Source organism: Helobdella robusta, assembly GCF_000326865.2.
Source record: "Helobdella robusta unplaced genomic scaffold HELROscaffold_7, whole genome shotgun sequence".
Classification (NCBI taxonomy): Eukaryota; Metazoa; Annelida; class Clitellata; order Rhynchobdellida; family Glossiphoniidae; genus Helobdella; species Helobdella robusta.
In genome coordinates, this window is record NW_008705398.1 from 3,375,568 (window position 1) to 3,396,710 (window position 21,143).

The 21,143-nt window shown below is 29.6% G+C and overlaps 3 protein-coding genes across 3 annotated transcripts; all 3 read right to left on the reverse strand.

The window, feature by feature from the left end:
- Nucleotides 1-3,431: 3,431 nt before the first annotated feature.
- Nucleotides 3,432-3,794, reverse strand: HELRODRAFT_164990 (hypothetical protein; the record flags this gene model as incomplete). Its single annotated transcript, XM_009030900.1, has 1 exon — nt 3,432-3,794. The coding sequence occupies one exon, from the start codon at nt 3,792-3,794 to the stop codon at nt 3,432-3,434; it is 363 nt and encodes a 120-aa protein (XP_009029148.1).
- Nucleotides 3,795-5,324: 1,530 nt separating this feature from the next.
- On the reverse strand, nt 5,325-16,623 carry HELRODRAFT_69913 (hypothetical protein; the record flags this gene model as incomplete). Its single annotated transcript, XM_009030623.1, has 3 exons — nt 5,325-5,419; nt 7,064-7,122; nt 16,529-16,623. Coding segments are annotated over 3 exons (249 nt in total), but the record flags the coding sequence as incomplete, so codon positions are not given.
- HELRODRAFT_164993 (hypothetical protein) lies at nt 16,495-20,303 on the reverse strand (the record flags this gene model as incomplete). Its single annotated transcript, XM_009030901.1, has 4 exons — nt 16,495-16,690; nt 16,798-16,978; nt 17,067-17,222; nt 19,961-20,303. 4 exons carry the CDS (start codon nt 20,301-20,303, stop codon nt 16,495-16,497), a joined length of 876 nt encoding a protein of 291 aa, XP_009029149.1.
- Nucleotides 20,304-21,143: the final 840 nt, after the last annotated feature.

The window sequence follows — 21,143 nt, forward strand, 5'->3', positions numbered from 1 at the left end:
TATGTATATATATATATATATATATATATATATATATATATATATATATATATATATATATATATATATATATATATATATATATGAACATCTGGGCACATACAAAACATATCAACATAGTTTTAGGAATACCGAAATAAAAAACTTTTTTGTTCTATTATGCATAAAATAAACTAAAATTTTGGTTTTGAACTAAAGAAGCTTGAAAATGATTTACGATCAACCGTTAGAAAGTAAAATCAAATCAAATCAAATCTGCGTTTATTCAGCAAAGCTAGGAGACCAGAAGCAAATGCTTGTGAGGTCACCCTAAAAATAAACAAGTTAAAATAAACAGGAATTAACTTACAATTAAACAGAAATAAAAACAAACAGGAATAAACAAGTTAACTTAAATCAACAATCAACTCTGGAAATGCATAATAACAAAGGATAAACAACTATGCATAAATACACAATTTAAATCAAGTTAGTGTAAAATGATTAACTAAGATTAGCTGATTAACTGATGAGCGAAAAAGAACTAGAGAAGAACAGTTCCTTGCCTCAACAGGCAGCACATTCCAAAGACGCATAGAACAAGACAAGGCAGAATTAAGAAAGAAGTTAGACCTACATTTGGGAAAATAAAAATCATGAATAAAACGTAACGAAATTTGTCTAGTATTCTTATACAATGATAATTGATCATAAAGAGATTGACAATAATTTAATTTAAATATTTTAAAAAATAGAAGTAATAAATGCAAAATATGTAACTGTTTTATATTTAAAATGTTAGCTATTTTATAATTATCTGCACTAACATGATCAAAGCGATTCAATTTAAACAATATACGAATAAAAAAATTTTGGGCTATAGTTAGAACATGAAGACTAGATTTGGAAGCACAACCCCAAACGGAAATACAATAAGTCAAATATGGTAAAATTAAGGAGTTATAAAGGGTTGATACAATAAATTTAGGAAATTTAAACCTTAACCTATAAATAAGACCCAAATTTTTGGATAATTTACCAGATATATATTTGATATGAGATAACCAACACAAGTTAGAAGAAATAACAATACCTAAAAACTTGGTAGAATCAACTCTTTTAATCATAGAATTGTTTAAATATATAATCGGTGATACAATATCGGTCCTGATCTTAGGTCCGAATAAGATAAAACATGTTTTGTCTAAATTAATACGTAAATTATTAGAAACAACCCAGTCATAAACAAATTTTAATTCATCATTAATAACAGCGACAAGTTCATTAAAATCAGAATGGGAATAAAGTAAGGTTGTATCATCAGCAAACAGAACAAATTTTAATAAATTGGAAGTATTAATAAAATCATTAATATAAACATTAAAAAGCAATGGTCTCAAGATAGAACCTTGGGGAACCCCCAATTTAATAGGAGACAGTAAAGATTTAGAACCATTAATACAGACATACTGGAAACGATCTATTAAATATGAATGAAACCAATCATAACTCAATCCCCGGACACCATACGAATACAGCTTATACATTAATATACCATGATCAAGAGAATCAAAAGCTTTACACAAATCAATAAAGATACCTAAAGGATACCTTTTTGATTCGAGTGCAAGTGAAACAAAATTAATAACATCAACAATTGGAAATTAACTAACGCCGAACATGCTGTGTTTTTTACCAATAATTGCATTTCTAGCAGTCTTAATCCATTATTATTATTATTACTATTATTATTATTATTACGATTTTAGATCTATCTTAATCAATTCTGCGATAACGTCTACTTACGCAATATATTGTGACAGAAATAAAGCTTGACTTTATATATTATTATATTTTATCATCTTTGTACACATTCATACTGACGAGCATTGATGTTAAATTATCCATTATTTCAATCTTTTAACTATTATAATAATAATTTTATATTTAATTGTAATTTTTATTTATATTTTGGCTTTTGAAAAAATAAAAGAGTTCTCATTATTATTATTAACATTTATAAATCGCCAATTAAAAATAATAGTATAATTTTTCAAAGGCGCTTTCCAATAATTAACTAATATGACCAAAACAGTGGATATAATAAACCGAAAAATAAATCAGTAAATCACAGAATAAATTTTTTTACATTCATTGATTAAATAAATGAGTTTTCAAACTTTTCCTGAAGTTTTCAATTTCTAAACTATTTGTTTTCAATGACACCGGCAAGCTGTTCCATATCATCGCTCCAAAGACTGCAAAATCCCTTACCCCCGTCTGCAAACGAAAAACAGGCACAACCATCAAATTTTCATCGTCAGATTTCAAAATGGCGCCAATACGTAACGTTGATTTTTTCTGAAACTTGAAAGTCAAATATTCTGGCATAAAACCATTTAAGACCTTGTACATTACCATACTGAATTTATAAATTATCCTTTTGTCGACAGTAAGCCAATGTAGGTCTTATAGAAATGGAGTGACGTGCTCAAATTTAACACCGCCTGCAACAATTTTAGCAGCTCTGTTCTGCACCGAATGAAGCATCGCTACCGATCTGTCAGGTAAACCATTAAACAAGCTGTTGCAGTAGTCCAATCTTGAGTGGACAAACGCGTGCATTAAATACAGCATTGTTTTTTTCGGCACTCTGTTTTTGCTATATAACACTTCCGGTCAAACCAAGGGGAAGTGAGATTACATCTAAATTTAACATAATGAAGTGGGGCGGTTATATCGACTATTTTTTTAATTCATCATTAAAGACATTAAATTCGTAATCTATATTGTTACTTTGACATGATTTAGATAAAGCAAATTTTGCTATAAGCGTTGAAAAGTCGTTTTCGTTTGTAGGCTTCCATGATCTGGCTAGTTTAGTTTTTGTCTTGTAACAAACCTGTTTTATTGGTATTTGAACTTAAATCAAACTGTGATCTGAGTAAATGCCACTGGGAAAAATTTTAACGTCTGCAATTGGAAAATCCTGTGAACTGACAATTAGGTCAAGTATACCACCATATGCGTTGACTTTTTTATATGGTTAGTCAATTGAAACAGTTCAAAAATTTCAAACAGAAGAATAGTATTTTCAAAATGGACATTAAAATCATCCACAACCAATATATTTAAACTTAAAAAAATTTTCTAAAAAATAAAAGCGTTTACTTATACAGAACCAGACAACCGCCAACAAAACGAAATCAACGAAATCATGATATAATAATGATATTATTCATTGTAAGTTTGAGCGCCACAGCTTCAAATGTAAAAAATAAAGGCAGACTCATTTTTTGGAATTTAAATTGGGACCTAAAAAATACAATCACAGTAAAGGATCATGCATTCTTAAATAATCGACAAAATTAAAGCCAGACGGCATTGACAATTTAATTGAAACATTATCAGACGACCTATGACAGATTTCAACTAACACAAAAATATCCAACTCATCCATGAACCATATCAAATTTAGAAACAATTGACCTAATATTTTGTAATCCAACTGAAACTTTCAACTCTACTTTATCATTTAACCTTTTTAAGTCAACCTCGTTCAAATTTTTACTTTGACAATTTATTAATTTTTTTTCTGGAACAAATTTTATAACCTTCCCACTTCCTACTGGACCTACGACTCTGAACAAAAAACTCTCATCAGAAGCTGCTTCCTTTGTTTTTGCCTCATTAACAAGAGCTTTGTGCTCTGTTCTTTGGTCAATGGTCAAATCCTGACTGATTCCAATATGTTGGAATTCTTCATAAATCGACTTCGTTTTATAGATGTTCCGCATAATATTGTCTTTGACCATCAATTTTTCAAATTTAACTAATATCGGCCGAACAGAATTTTTTCTTTTTTCCTTGTGATTTTAACAATGTCCTTCTCAATTAATCTATCTGATAAATATTTATATATCTTCACAATCTTTGAACGATCGTACTACCTTCAGACAAACGAAAAATTATTAAGTTCAATTCTCTTTCTTTAAGTTTTGGTACATTATTCAAAGTTTTTTGAACTGCTTTTACTTCATTATTAAAAACATCGACATTGTTTTTAACTTTAAGTCTAAACCTTTAAATTCAACTGCAGTTTTGACGCAACCGTCACAAACCCATTTGAGATTGACATTCGTTTTAAGCGATTCACATGTACCATCACTTAGAGAAACGCAATCGGCGTGATACGAACTTTCACATCGGTAACAGCTTACAAACTTTTATCTTTAACACTTTTTGTACACTTTACACGTTTATCACGGCCAGCCATGCTGCGTACACAATATTATAATTAGCAACTAACCGCAATTCAACTAGCAAACCACAAACTTTCAATTAAACTTAACAAAAATCAAAATTTAGAATTATATAGATTTGTGTTAAACTAATTTTATTTATCAACTTTTTTAAATTTTAACAGCATTTTATCGAAATTAATGAAGAAATTTGAGATTTAATCACAGCAAAAATATCTAACCACTACAGCCATATATATATATATATATATATATATATATATATATATATATATATATATATATATATATATATATAAGTAAAATTAATTAAGTATATATATATATATATATATATTCATGTATATATGATTTAAACTTTTTGAATTATATGGTGTCATCTTATATAATATGTTTAATACTACTATATCTACGCTAAGACAACAAACTCGATGAAGTTTTAGTAGTGGAGTAATATGCCATTGGATAAATCCAGGTGATTTTAAGCGCAAAAAAATCATTCTACCGTCGCCCAAGTGTTTTCAAAATACATTACCACTGTGCCATCATCGGCTCATGTTAAATGTTTATTTACCAAAAGCGAAAGGATTCTTATTCCTAAGAGAAATCGTTTAAGTGATGGACCATTTAAAACTATACTTTTAATTAAAAAAAGCGAACTATTTTATTGATGTAAATAAATTATTGTAAATGATAAGTTATTTCTGAAACTAATAAATTTATAAACATTTCAAATTAACTATGGTATGCACTTAGGAACTTATGTACTTAATACTTATACTTGATACTTATAAATACTAAGTATTCAACTTAGTTTGTACTTAGTACTTTTGAATGCTCAAGTTATCACTGTGTTTGTGTATATGTGCGCGCATTTGTGTGTGTGTGCCTGCAATAAACGATTTAGGAAAAAAATACACTGACCAAGTACTCCAAGTGCTAAACCACCCAGGGCGATGCCCATCGCATTTCCACGCTCTCTGTCATCAGTGAAGTGCGCTGCCAACATTCCCATACCTTAGTAACAATTTATTAATTTAAATTCAGTGAAATCAAACCTATGCTAAAAACAACCACTTCGTTTTAGTACAAACCAGATATGCTCGAACAAGCGGATCCAACTCCTTGAAGAGCTCTAGCTAGAAATAAAACAACGTAGTTCTTTGCAAAAGCAAAAACTGTAATTGAAAAAATTATCATTTTTTTTTATTTGTTTTTTTTTATTAATCTATGTGCTTTTTAATTAAATTACATTTGTATGTAGCCGGGGAAAAAAATAAAACTTGAAAAATAATAAAAGTTTGGGACGAGGTTTTTAGCTATACAAATTTCATTGAATATCTGCTGCTCCATCTCTCTCGAGAATTAGAAGTTAAAAAGAATGTAGTTCAAGACTTGTCGAATCAACTAACTGATTTGTTGAATCAATAGGATCATTGTGATGTTGATTGCAATGTCAAGAATGAACTAAGCCTCCAGAAAGAATTTATAAATGCATATATGCAGTCATCAAAACTAAACTAAAACTTCACAAAAAGCTAACCAACCTGATAACAAAGGTTAGCATTGTAAATAATGACAAAGAAGAATATGATGCTATCGATGAAGAAAAGGAAACCACGGAACTTCTCGAGAGAGATGGAGCAGTCACTGCTCGCGATCTTGTTAGATTGTTAGATTAAGTCGGTTGGTCGCAGAACTTCGAGTAAATGTTGGTAATAGACCATAATTTTTACAATATTCTATAAATTCTACCGAATGTTTGGCGTTAATATGTTTGTAGCTCGTTTTTTCGATTTTTCTCACTAAAGTTTTTTGGAAAACGTTTAGTTTATTAAAATTTAATAGAAACTTATTTTTCGAATTCATGCTACAAATAAGGCCATATTTCGATTCCGAATGAATCATCATCAGTGCAAGTTGATTTATATAGCATTGTAAATAATGACAAAGATAAATATGATGGTATCAATAAAGAAAAGGAAACCAACGAAGATGGACCAGCCAATAAAAAAATCTGACACCTAATTTAATTTCCATCTAAGTTCATTTTCACAAAGTAAATATTTTCCTATATTGCACTGATGATGATGATTCGTTCGGAATCGAAATATGGTCTTATTTGCAGCACCAGCCAATGAAAAAATCTGACACCTAATTTAATTTCCACCTAAGTTCATTTTCAAAAGTAAATATTTCCCTATATTGCACTGATGAAGATGATTCATTCGAAATCGAAATATGGCCTTATTTCCAGCAAGAATTCAGAAAATAATTTTATTTTAAATTTTAATAAACTAAACGTTCTCCAAAGAACGATATATATGTTGGTAATAGACCATAATTGAACGAGGTAACAGAATAATAATATGACAAAAGATGGAATATGCAGTAAAAGAATCCTTATGAGAACAGCAATGGTTAAAAAAATGTTTACAAGAAAAGAATTAATTATTGGGAAAAAATCCATTAATTATCTCAAAAAGTGATTGGTCTGGAATAATATAGTACTATATGGAGCAGTAACCAAGAATCTGGCAAAAGTAGACCCAAGAAAATTAAAAGCTTTCAAAATATTGGGTTGGCGGAAGATTAAGAAAATTGTTGGAAATTAGAAGCTTTCAAAATATTGGGTTGGCGGAAGATTAAGAAAATTGTTGGACAGAGTATTGTAGTTATTTAGAAGCATTGGTGAGACAAGATTAATTTTGGAGAAAATAAACCAGGAAGAGGATATGAATGAGTCATATAATTTGTAGTGGAAACAACTTAGATGTCATTGAAAATAAAATCAAATTATTGTATTATAATTTTCAACTCACTCATAGTTGATACAAACATTATGACGAATCCTGCAAAAAGAGGTACACTGTAGCCAATTCTGTAATTAATCATTTTATACATAATAATTTTAAGAAATAATACTGCATTTTTAAAGGTGATTATTTTTTTAATAATTGTATTTATGATAGTCTCAACCCTAATTAAATATATGGTGTAATGATTAAAGTGTTTGGTATTGTTGACGCAGTGTCCAGGCTCTAATGCTAAAAAATCTCCGCCTATCACATGTTTTTGGTGCGTTGATTCAAATGTATTTATACACTGTGTGTCTGTTATAAAAAATAATGTGCCTCAGTCGCCTACCATGGTGCTATATAAAACGACATTATTGTTATTATTATTACTCTGATCGCCAAATTTGGCAACTGATCGTCTAATTTGGTGCAGAAAATTGGTGGAAAGAAAAACAACGTCCTACCTCGAAAGAACTGGGTCTCTGGACGCTAAACGATAATTGATTTTTATTATTTATACTCTGTCTTATGTTCACAACTTGTTTGTTTAAAGCTGGTCGTCGATGAATCCAGGGTTCAACTAGATCCCACAGGGATTCACCCGAAGATTTTTCTTAACATACTCAATGTTTTTTAAACTTCAGCTACAGCCGGTTTTACTGGGAATTCTTTCAAAGTTTTTACTAAATTTTTAGTAACTACTCCTAATGTCCTAACAAATATAAAAATAAATTTAATTTTTAAGTTTCACATTTTTTGTATTTCAATTTGAAGACTTTTCGTCTGCTTTTGCAAAGAATTTAACTCGTCTGGTACAAATATATCAATAGGTAGATGTTTTCAGTTTTATCTTGAACAATAAAACTCTGTTGGTTTCTATCTTACGATCTGTTATTACTGATGTGTCTCATAAAATTTTACCGTTGATAGGATTTTTAATATTTTTCGGTTCATGCTTGTAATTTTCTACACATGTTTCAAATCCAACATGTCTATCTATCACCCAGTTCCATTAGTCAACAAAGAATAAAAAGGATCAAACATATGATCATGCTGGTCTACGACGGATACAGTAACAAAACGAAAAACATATTAATCGAAAAAAACGTTCAAACAAACAATAAAAATAACTATAGCGATAAATAACAACACTTTGAACACGAAACAAAATAAGCTATACTAAAAATTATCGTGACCATAAAATTAATTAAACAGTATTGAATAAAATAAAAAAAAATAAACGCACCACTCCCAGCTTAAAAAAATAAACTATTTATATGAGAACTCAACAAGAGTCGAATGAAAAATATCTAACTTTAATTCCTACTCCGGCGCCCAAAAATGACTCCGATTTGGAGTAAAAATTTTTTACAATAACTCCCGACTCCCAGAAAATTTTTTCAACTTTTGAATCATAATTTCATTACCGAACAAAAATAATTTTAAAAAACATTTAAAAATCAGTCAGAGTTTAAAAAAAAATTTAAATCAGTTAACGTAATTGCTTTTGATAGTAAAATTACTTTATGTTTCTAAACATACTGAAAGAAAATTATGTGATTTCATTCCATGCACATTTTTAGTATTTATTTCGCTACACATATTTATCTCTTAAAAAACACGATCTTTAAAAAAATTTTAGAACAAAATTTTTTTTAAATTTCAAATTTATAACTCTTTCTGGAGTCCGATGAAAAAATTCGAACTCCGAAACTCTGAACTCAACCATTATTAAGAAATAAGACACCAACATAATGGCCCCACATACAATCTGGTTTGCGCAGTTAAATCAGTTCGTGTGTAATTGTGTAGGTCATTTAGGCAAAATGCGCAGTTCACAGGTTCGGCTTGAACAAGATCAGATTGATTTTAAAGTTTGGCTTGGCTTGAACGCCAAATCTGATCTTGTGTGGGTATGCACAGTTAAATAGGATAGTTTTAAACTTATTTTATCACTCCATTCCTGATGTTTGATTAAATAACTATCCTTGTATACCAATTCTTAAGTTAAATCTAAAGAATACTTTATAGAAACATAAAAACCAAGGCCTATAATAGTTTAATACAAATAATAAAAAACTAGAACCAAATAAGCAGATGGTGGTTACTTAAAATATAAACAAGAAAATAACTAAAAAATGCTGTTTTCTCAAATTTTTGTGTACAAACAAGACTGAGTAAAAAACTGAACGAAAATTTGTGGCTTGTGTAGAAAAAATTGTACAAGTTCGCGAGAATAAAAGCACTTTGCACAGGACAAAGACAAATAAAAAACTTAGCACACACAAAGAATTGTAAGATCTTAAAATATTCCTATATAAGCGCTGAAGATGAGTAAGATTGTAATATGGCCCATATACGCTTCACAATGAACACCAACGATTTTTTAAATAATTTTAATAAATTTGATAATAATTTAATAATTATAAATTACTGTTAGAAGAATCGAAAAACTCAATCGTAAACTCTCAAAATCTAAAAATTCGGTAGATTTTATCAAATATTGCATCAGTTATGGTATCCCTCCAGCCTATATATATATATATATATATATATATATATATATATATTTTATTAAACGCGATGCTTATATTATTGTTATTTAATTTTTTATTAAGATTTTCTATTTTTCTTATTAGTTTTTTATAATTATAATTTAAATTAAAAATTAGAACACCAATATTCATTATATAATTATTTATTAAGCGACGTTTCGAATTTTATAATTCATCTTCAGGCAATTTAATATTAATTCAAATAAAACATAACAATAAACTGTCAGATGACGTAATAAGAGTTGAGCGCGAAAGTAACGTAACGATTAAAGTTAAATAACGTAAGTAGTTAAATTAAGTATAATAAACAATTATTTTGTAATATAACATAATAAAATATATTATATGTGTAATATTATGTTAATAATAATAATAATAAATTAAACATTTCGTGATGAAGGTAAAATAAAATTGGAATAAATTTGTTTCTTCAAATTAGGTTTATAAATATTAATAAATAGGGATTCTAAAATTTGTAGTCTGTTAAAATTAGTGTCTTTCATTAATATTTTAGTATTATCTTCTAATATTTTGCGGGATAATTGCTGGTTGTGGCAGTCATGGTAGTGTTGATTTGGAGCTCTGATGTTCATGGCTGTTATGATCAATAGAAACGTGGTTATCATTGTCGGTTACATTGTGATTATAACTTGAGTTGTTTTTAACGTTTTCATTGTTATCATTTACCTTAATATTATTATTTTGAATCTTTCTAATTTCATTGGTCATTATTTTATCTATTGTTGAATTGTTAAAATTATTGTTGACAAGGAATTGTTTTATTTTATCGAGTTCTTTACGAAATTCAAGTGGTTCAGAGTGTTTATAGTTACCTCTATTTTTATGAGATTCTGAAATAAGGTCAGGGATGAGCGATTGATTTATGATGACTTTCTTATCATTATTCAATTTTAAAATTTGATCGATGAGCACTTCAATTTCAACTCGTTTTTGTAAGTTATGTGGTTTCTTCAAAATATGACAGTTTAGTCTTAAGTTTAACAAACGTTCTTGATGATAAGTCAATTTTATATCTGACAAATTGACAAAACCTTGTTGAGGACGAAGAAATTTGAAGTTACCGCGATATAAACGAGATAGTTTATCAATTATTTTATTTGTTGATGTATTAAAATGTTGATCGATAATATTATTTAAACTATTGTCTATTTTATTTTTAAGTTCAATATCAAGATCAATTATATTATTCCATGTTTCATACGCTAGGTCCAAATCGTGCTGTAACTCATCACGAGTTTTCCGCTTATCTTCAATTTCGCGAGATATTAAATTTCTTCTGTAAGATAAAGTAATATCCTGATGTTTATTTGTTAAATCGCAAGTTTTTATATCAGTAAATTTCGGTAACAAATTTTCATTTAAGCATATTTCATTAAACGCGATGCTTATATTATTGTTATTTAATTTTTTATTAAGATTTTCTATTTTTCTTATTAGTTTTTTATAATTATAATTTAAATTAAAAATTAGAACACCAATATTCATTATATAATTATTTATTAAGCGACGTTTCAAATTTTATAATTCATCTTCAGGCATATATATATGTACGGTTGAAGACTACACCCCATTTTGCAGTTAGAAGTTTTTTAAATAAAATATAATGAGTTAATTTTAAAATATAGGTTGTTATTTATTTATTCATTTTAATATCTAATATTCTATTTTCTATTTCTTATAATTTATATTATTAACTCCTCATTTGGTTTTACAATCTAGGCTCCGACGATGGCATTAGCCGAAACGGCCGTCAGCCAAACTTCACAGTTTAATAAAGTTGAAACAAAACAGCTTCGTGTTGTTGAAATTTTATTTAAAAAACTTCTAACTGCAAAATGGGGTGTAATCTTCAACCGTACATGTTTATCTGAGAACCTCATACCAAATTATATATATATATATATATATATATATTGATGAAAATCACAGCATGTTCGGCGTTACTCAACTTCCAATTTAACTTTTCGATTTTTCTAACGGTTGATCCTAAATCATTTCCAAGTTTCTTTAGTTCAAAAGCGAAATTTTTTTTTATTTTATGCATGATAAAACAGAAAAGCTTTTTTCGGTATTCCTATACCATCTTCGGGGTTCAAATTGATATGTTGTGTTTGTGCCCAAGCGCTCAAATATATATATATACAGTGCTTCTACTCTACTTTGTTGAATCATTAATTGTTTGAAGTGAATACAAAATGGGCAAATTGAATTTAAAACCTCAGTATACACCAAAGCAACAAACAAAGGTTGAGGCAATGGCACTAGTGAATGTTGTCTAGAGAGAATGATTTCTGACTTTATAAATCGAGCCTACGAGCACATTTCTGATATAGAAACAGCAGAACGGAATTAGATAAAATCACTAAATTACTCATTAATAATGGATATAAAAATTCCATGATCCGCAAAATAATAGAAAGCAAAGAACAAGAAATCAGCAACAACAACAACAACAATGCAATTAACAATAGTAACAAAAATAGCATAGTAATATATTATAAGAATCACATGTCAGCAGCTTTTGAACAGAATGAAAAAATCATAAAAAGAATCATAAAAAATAACGTTTAAACAACCAACAAAAACGATAGTATTAAACTACGAATATACTGCTCCAACCAAAAAACATCATCTCTTTGGATGAAAAACAACTGCACAAGGAAACTTGAATCGATAATATGGATTATAGCCATCTAATATATTTGTTCAAATGTAATATTGGTGAGTGTGGGCACTATAATTCTGAATATTTTGGTATGACGACGATCAAGTTATCAAGTAGACTCACGATACACGTACAAACTGGCGCTATAAAGAATCACATTAAAGAGAAAAACAAAACTAAAATTACTAAACAAATTTTGGACCACAATGTTGAAATTTTACATTACAATAACAACCATTATAATTTGCGACTAGCCGAATCAATACTCATAGAACAAAGACATTTGATAATAAATATTCAAGAATGTGCAATTGGAATTCTTCCAACCAATAAATTTAGAGAGGAATCATCGATAATTAAAACATGTAAAAGTGTTATATTTAACAAAGTCGAAAATTGTAAAGCTAAGAAAGCTAAGTATTCACCTTAAACAAACATGGATTCAACAAAATAGAGTTGAGGCACAGGATATATATATATATATATATATTTAAGCATCTGGGCACAAACACAACATAACAATTTGAACACCGAAGATGGTATAGGAATACCGAAAAAAGCTTTTCTGTTATATCATGTGTAAAAGAAACGAAAATTTTGGTTTTGAACTAAAATGACGCTTTGTCTTGACATCCGTATTGTATGGTATTTCATTACTTAAAAATTTATTGTCATATATCGGCTTGATGTTAGAAACGCATTCATCAATTTTTGTTAGTTCTTTGAACAGTTTCTCAATGGTCGTTATTTCTTCTCTATCAAGCTGGTTTTGTATTTCTACAGGAAGGCCCATAACGATCATGTTTATTCTCAACATTTCAATTTCTAAACATAGGTTTTCCTTCGCTAAGGCATAGTCAATTAAAGAACCACCTAACCTCTATCTGCAAAAATGGTCAGAAAGGACTTTCTCCATTCTGACCAATTAGTTAAGCCGATCTTTTTTTAATTTGATTCGTACCAATCTTTCGGTGACCCAGATAAAAAGAAGCGTAATGCTTCTATGACATTAGTAGGATTTAGTATTTTATGCCTTCTACATTCATTTTCAAATTTCTCTATCCATTCAGTAGGGTTTTGCTTTTTTGTTGAATTTTTCCAGAATAAATTTTTTCAACGTCTTGCAGCTTAAAGTTATCATTCAGACTTAGCTTAGCTTCTAATTCCTTAATTCGTTCATTTAAAAAATTGTCATCTGATTCATCTCTATGTTTATTATCAATAATTTTTTCTTCTAACATATTATCTGAAAAACATAGATTTTCGTCTTCGTCGTAATATTCTTTTCTCAATTCATCATCGAGTTTGATGCAAATTGTGCGATAACCGTTGATAGGTTTGATAGAATTAATTGTATTGATTATTGCTCGCTTCGTAGATAGAGCTTCGTGCAAACTTAAATCTTTCTTCTCTTCAGGTAGAACATGCCATGCTTCTTTATTTTCCGATATGCCCGCTAATTCAAATTCGTCATTATTTCTTTTAATAATATGAAAATACAACTTACTTGTTTTTGAAGCCATCTTCTTTTTGGAAATTAATTTATAAGTTTGCTTTCGAATAACCTGATTTATTAATCTAAATAGAAAAATTAAATTCCAGGATCGTTTACAAAGCCAACAATAATAATAAAATATAACCACGTGCTATTTGCATTTATATATAAGATAATACCAAAGTAATGAAACATAATTTACAAGCACAGAATAGAAATACATAGATAATTATATGAAATATAATTTACACACTTTTACGTGTTTTCATTATCGATGATTCCTCTTCTGTTTGTAAATTTATTAGTTAAAACGATTCCAATTGCACGTTGTTGAATATTTATTATCGGTTGTTTTTGTCCTATGAGCATTGATTCGGCTAGTCGTAAATTACAATGGTCGTTATTGTAATGTAAGATTTCAACATTGTGGTCCAAGATATGTTTAGTAATTTTAGTTTTGTTTCTCTTTTATGTGATTGTACGTGTATCGTGCGTCTTCTCGATAACTTGATCGTCGTCATACTAACATATTCAGAATTATAGTGCCCACACTCACCAATATTACATTTGAACAAATATATTAGATGGCTATGATCCATATTATCGATTCTAGTTTACTTGTGCAGTTGTTTTTCATCACAAGAGATGATGTTTTTTGGTTGGAGTAGTATATTCGTAGTTAATAATATCGTTTTCATTTGTTGCTTGGAAGTTATTTTTTTATGATTCTTTTCATGATTTGTTTATCCAGTCCGAAAGCAGTTGACATGTGATTCTTATAATATGCATTGTTTTGTTGCTGATTTTTAGTTCTTTGCGTTCTATTATTTTTTGGATCATGAAATTTTTATATCCATTGTTAATGAGTAGTTATGTGATTCTATTTTGTTCCGTTCTCCTGCTTCCTATATCAGAAGAGTGGGTGTAGGCTCGGTTTACGAAGGCGGAGGTCGTGCTCTCTAGATATGTTTGACAACATTCAATAATTCCATTGAGGCATAAACCTTTGTTTGTTGCTTTGGTGTGTACAGAGGTTTTAAATTCATTTTGCACATTTTGTATTAGAATGGTAATTTATTGTCAGTTGATTTTTCCATTGAAAAGTTTAATTTTGACTAATTTAGTCGTTGTAGAAGTCTTTCTGTTTGATCATGATCATCATATGTAACAAATATATTGTAAACATATCGGCAGTTTATAGTAGGCTTTAGCTCTGGTTCTTCTTTAAATAACATTTCTTCGATATGTCCAACATAAAAGTTTGCTTAGAGTACCCCCAATGGAAAGCCCATTTCTACACCGTCTATTTGCTGATATAATGTGTAACCCGGGCCAACAAAAGGTGCTTTGGCTGTACATATTCTTAGCAGCGCAACTAATTTTTCTTTTGGAATTGGTAGTGGTGAATGACTGGAATTGTCTTATCTATCTATTATTATACTGATTGTATTCTCTAAAAGAACATTTATAAAGAGTGATTCCACATCCAAAGATGCTATTTTAGTGTTAATGAATGATTTTGTTGTGGACAGTGTAGTGTATATATATATATATATATATATATATATATATATATATATATATATATACTGTCTATGAATTTTCTATTTGATTTTAGGTTATAGCTGTTTAGGATATAAGGTGTAATTATTTTGTTGATCATTTTTGCAATGGGGCAAGTGATCGCTGGTCTTTGGCTGATTATTGGTCGTGAAGGTTTGTTGGCTTTATGTGTCTTGACTGTGCCGTAAGATATCCAAGTTCATATTCGCCAGTAAAGTTTGAATATTTTCCCTTCTGTTTATTCATTAATTTTTCTGCTGATCTCGTTCAACTTTGTCTTAAGCTTAGCAGTTGGATCACTACTAATCTTAATAAATTTATCAATGTCACCGAGAATTTCATTCAGTTTGTCATTGTGATCATCTCTATTCATATTAACATACATTCGAGTTTTGTCAGCTTTTCGGATAATAATGTTGTTGTTATTTTTTAAAGTTGCTGCAGCATTGATCAATTTCTTCGTAAAAATCTTGTTTTTAAAATCACCTCTCAACTTTTTGCTTTCAACTTTTAGGTCGTTAACAATGTTTGTGTTGAGTGTTATATGTTTTTGACTTTCTAATTTGAAAGTCATCCATTAATTTTTCAATTTCAATTTTTTTTAAGATTCTTAGTTTTTCTCATGTAATGACAAATGAGTCCGAGGTTAAAAAATTGTTGTTCAGCCATTGTCGGTTGATATTTACTTAAATTAGTAAAGTGGTCTACATTCATAGGTTTTACATTTTTTAAATTGCTGAGCCTTTGTTGGGTTTTTATTTTGTTAATTCTATCGTAGTTGCAATTGATTTGATGTAAATAGTTAGTGATAGTACGTTAAAGTTTGTAGTTGACATCAGCATTGTCCCAAATTGTTTTGCAAGCACGTAGTTCATTCTTCGTTCTTGTTATTAGCTCTTTTTTAGTTTTAAGTTCATGTTTCAGTCGATATATATATATATATATATATATATATATATATATATATATACGGTTATGACCAAAGGCCTACCCACGTCAAAATAAAAAATTTATCCTAGCAATAAAAAAAATCAAAACCATTTATATAACAAATTATTAAATTAATTTAATTTTTGTGAACTTATTTTTATATAAAATAAAAAAGTCTATTATAGAAAAACTTTGGTGCATTTAATTTAAAATGTCATTATTCTTATTAATAAAGAATATCACCATCAAACTGAAACGACTTATTTGTAAGAGAACCAACAAATGGATTGGCTATTAATTGTACGATAGCTTTAGAAGCAAACATGAGCCCAACTTCAACGGTTGTGCTCATAATAGCATCATGGCGTGTTTTGTACGCTTCTTCATCAGTTAAAACTTTGACGCTTCCGTCTTCGTATAACCTGAGTGTTTTATATAAATATATTTTGATCGTCCATTTAGTTCATAAATATATAAAATTTATTCGTTTAATTTCATGCTAATTTATGTTTAATTTTTGTTTTCAAACCTGTGAGTTAAATTTATCATGCACCAAGCAATAGTGGTATCATCGTACATCTTAAAAGTTGTAGTAAAAGTAGGAGTGGTACTCATTGGTTTTTTATGCTTCCTAGGTTTTTTAAAACTTGGATCTCCTTTCATTTTGAACTTTATTTTACTGTCTAATAAATCATTTGTGATGCTTTTATCTGACATTTCAAGTGAAAAACTTTTTTTTAATAAATTTATTGAATAAATCATAATTATTTAAGTCAAGGTTTTAATTATATTGCTTACCGATCTTTTTTTTTTTTTTGTTTGATCCGTTTTCTTGTATAAACAATTTTTCAACTGCTTTGCTGTTGTAAGGAACATGTGACGTAGTTTTTGAAAGCGAACAATCAACATCATTTGGATGTTCCAACTTGTACAAAAGATTTGGAATTATTGGAACTGTAAGAATAATATATATACAATATTAATTTTGAAAAAACTTGCATTTTTATATTTCTATTTCAAAAATTCAAAAAGCAAACGTCCAGACAAGTGCAACATCATCTTGTAAAAGGCTAGGCGTTCTATGGTTTGAGATGTCACATCACACGACACTTTGGCCAAACGTTACATTAATCTCACTAGTCAATCCGGTGGAACCGCGTAAACCAAGGCTTCTGACGACAAGCTCAACAAATATTTAAATCCATTCCCTAACATGGAATTTAACTCAATTTAATCCAATTTGTATTTTTACATTTCTATTTCAAAAATTCTAAAAGCAAACGTCCAGACACTGTTTTGTGTTTGTCTTAAAAAAATGGTTTGTATTTTAATAGCACGCATATTTTGTCTTTGAGTATTTATATATATATATTGTTTGTATACATACTTTGTTTCAACAATCATGCATATTTTAATTTTGAAAAATTTTATTATATTTGTTCTAATTTAATTTCATACTCCTGTATATTTTATTTCTGTATGTACATGTGTGTGTGTGTGCGTGTGTGTTCCGTGTGTGTGTGTGTGTGTGTGTGTGTGTGTGTGTGTGTGTGTGTGTGTGTGTGTGTGTGCGTGTGTGTCTGTACATATATATGTATTATTTCATGCATGTTTAAATTTTTCCATCATCCTGCAAATTTTCTTTTTGAACAATGACATGTTCGGTAGATATATATGTTTAATTCAATTTATTTTTCAGTCCTGAATCATTTACCTTGTCTCTTTTATTTTTGAATGCTTTTATATAAGCTTTATTGAATATAAATATATATTTCTATTCCTAATGGCCTTATTTGCAGCATGAATTCGGAAAATAAGTTTATTTTGAATTTTAATAAACTAATATATATATATATATATATATATATATATATATATATATATCTGTTTTATATAATGAGGACATACTATTTTTATAATAAATTATGACGTCCCATAATATATATGTATATATATATATATATATATATGATGAACTTTTAAATTCTACCGAATGTTTTGCGTTAATATGTTTGTAATTCGTTTTTTCAATTTTTCTCACTAAAGTTTTTTGGTGAATTCAAAATAAACTTATCTTCCGAATTTATGCTGCAAATAAGGCCATATTTCGATTCCGAATGAATCATCATCAGTGCTTTCTGCTGTTTATATAGGGAAATATTGACTTTGTCAAAATGAACTTAAATGGAGATTGACTTTGTCAAAGTGAACTAAGATGCTAAAAAATGACAACCTCACTTCCAACCCGGGGCCGAAATATGGAATCGGAATCGAAATAGGGCCTTATTTGCAGCATGAATTCGGAAATTAAGTTTATTTTGAATTTTAATAAACTAAACGTTCATCAAAAAACTTTAGTGAGAAAAATTGAAAAAACAAACTACAAAAAAACAAAAATAAGACAACCTCACTTCCAACCCGGCGCTTAACCAACAACGAAAACAAAGAAGTAATAAAAACTAGCATTGTAAATAGTGACAAAGAAGAATATGATGCTATCGATGAAGAAAAGGAGACCAAAGAAGATGACCAGCCAATAAAGAAACCTGACACCTATTTTCCATCTCAGTTCACTTTGACAAAGTCAATCTCCATCTAAGTTCATTTTGACAAAGTCAATATTTTCCTATATAAACAGCAAAAAGCACTGATGATGATTCATTCGGAATCGAAATATGGCCTTATTTGCCACATGAATTCGGAAAATAAGTTTATTTTGAATTCACCAAAAAACTTTAGTGAGAAAAATTGAAAAAACGAATTACAAACATATTAACGCCAAACATTCGGTAGAATTTATAGAATATATATATATATATATATATGTGTGTGTGTGTGTGTGTGTGTGTGTGTGTGTGTTTTTATATGATGAGGACATACTATTTTTATAATAAATTCTGACGTCCCAAAATATATACATAGTCACTGACGATGGTAAAGTTTACCGAAAAATGCTTGTAAATGTACATATGAAAAATGCAGTCTAAAATAATTAAAAATTGTATTATTAATTTGAATAAATTGAATAATATCGATAAAATAATTGTTCGAAAAATTGAAAAATTTAGTTACAAACTCATCAATCCAGAAATTAATAAGTTAGTAGTTCGTTTTTTTGATTTTTCGCACTAAAGTTTTTTGGAAAACGTTTAGTTTATTAAAATTCAAAATAAACTTATTTTCCCAAATAGTAAAGTTAAACTTCGAATTTATTACAACAATAAAAAGACGTCTCACCTAATAATGATAAACAATTGTAGTCCTAGAGATAACCTGTGTTAAATAGTAATCACGTAATATATGAATTTAATTGCCCCTTTGACGGCTGTGCACGTCAACATGACTCATATATCGGGATTACTACTACCTCAATGACTAGAAGGCTTACGATGATAAACAGAGTGGTGCTATCAAATCTCATTTGGACTCAACACACTCAATCACAATAAGCCGTGAAATCCTCGACAGCAACACCAAAGTAATATACCAGAACAGCAACTACACGCATCTTAAAAGTGCAGAAGCAGTCCTAATTGACATCAATAAACCAAAAATAAATATACAACAAAAAATGACAACCTCACTCCCAACCCGACGCTTAATCAACAATGAAAACAAAGAAGTAATAAAATCTAGCATTGTAAATAATGACAAAGAAGAATATGATGCTATTGTAGAGTTTTCGTCGACACCGTGAAGGATGCTGCGGTGTTCTCCCCTACCGCCTCTTCCGTCGACGCGCTCGTCGCCGCCGCTAACCTCGCTGCGTCGGCGATCGTTGACACGGTAGGGTCGGTGTTGGTCATCAGCACCGTGGGGATCGCACACGCCACCTGTCGCTCGATACCGCACACCCTCACCTTCCTCACTCAGGCGGTCGTTCCCTTGGCCGGGACTCGCCAGTCGACAATATGTTCTTCCGAACTCAGGGTCGGAATATACGGGCCGGGCAAAAGAGATGTTTCGCCCTTTTTGCCGAGCGTACGAACCGGCCTTTCCGCACGCTCGCAAGTCTTCTTTCAAGCGTTGACTCATTTTTAATATTTTACAAATACAATACTACAAATTAATTCTTTATAAATTTTATTGACAATGATTAGTAATCAAACAATTAGGATGTTAATAAATAAAAATCTTTCCGTATTGTTTTCGTTGTTATTTTGTTTACTACCCTTATTACTAGTATTATTATTGTTGTGACTATTATTATTATTATTATTATTTAAAATCTATAGTTTAATTAACTTAATGGGATGTACCGTCGGATAATGAACTTCGATTGAACTTCTTTAGATGATGATGCACTTCGGACAAATTTCTTTGGACGACGATGCGCTTCGAATGCACTTTGAATGAACTTCTTCGGACGATGATGCACTTCGAACAAACTTCTTTGGATGATGATGCGTTTTCAATAAATTTCTTCAGATAACGATGCGCTTCGAATAAACCTCTTCGAAAAAGATACACTTCGAACGAACTTATTTGGATTATAATGTACTTCCCTCACAAAGTCGATGGCCTCCTCGTCTCCGTCGACCTGAATATCTGAATGATTCAATAAACCAACGCCATAATGAATCCCCTGTCTCCCCCTTTGTTGGAGTATGTATAGCCTTTGCCTTCTTCATTTATTCATACATACGATTATGACATACAATTTATATCGGACGATATTGAAACGTTCATCGGCGAACAAATATGGCACCAAATGTATAAACTGGCGCATATAAATGCATCACAGTGTGCGCATAACGTATGCGCCTGTCTTTGTTCATCAACTATAACCGGGCCAAAGTTTAACCGAGCTTGGTTACTGTTATCCTCAAATTTTACAAAGCCCCCCCCTCTACTGAACGTCGTCCTCGACGTTTG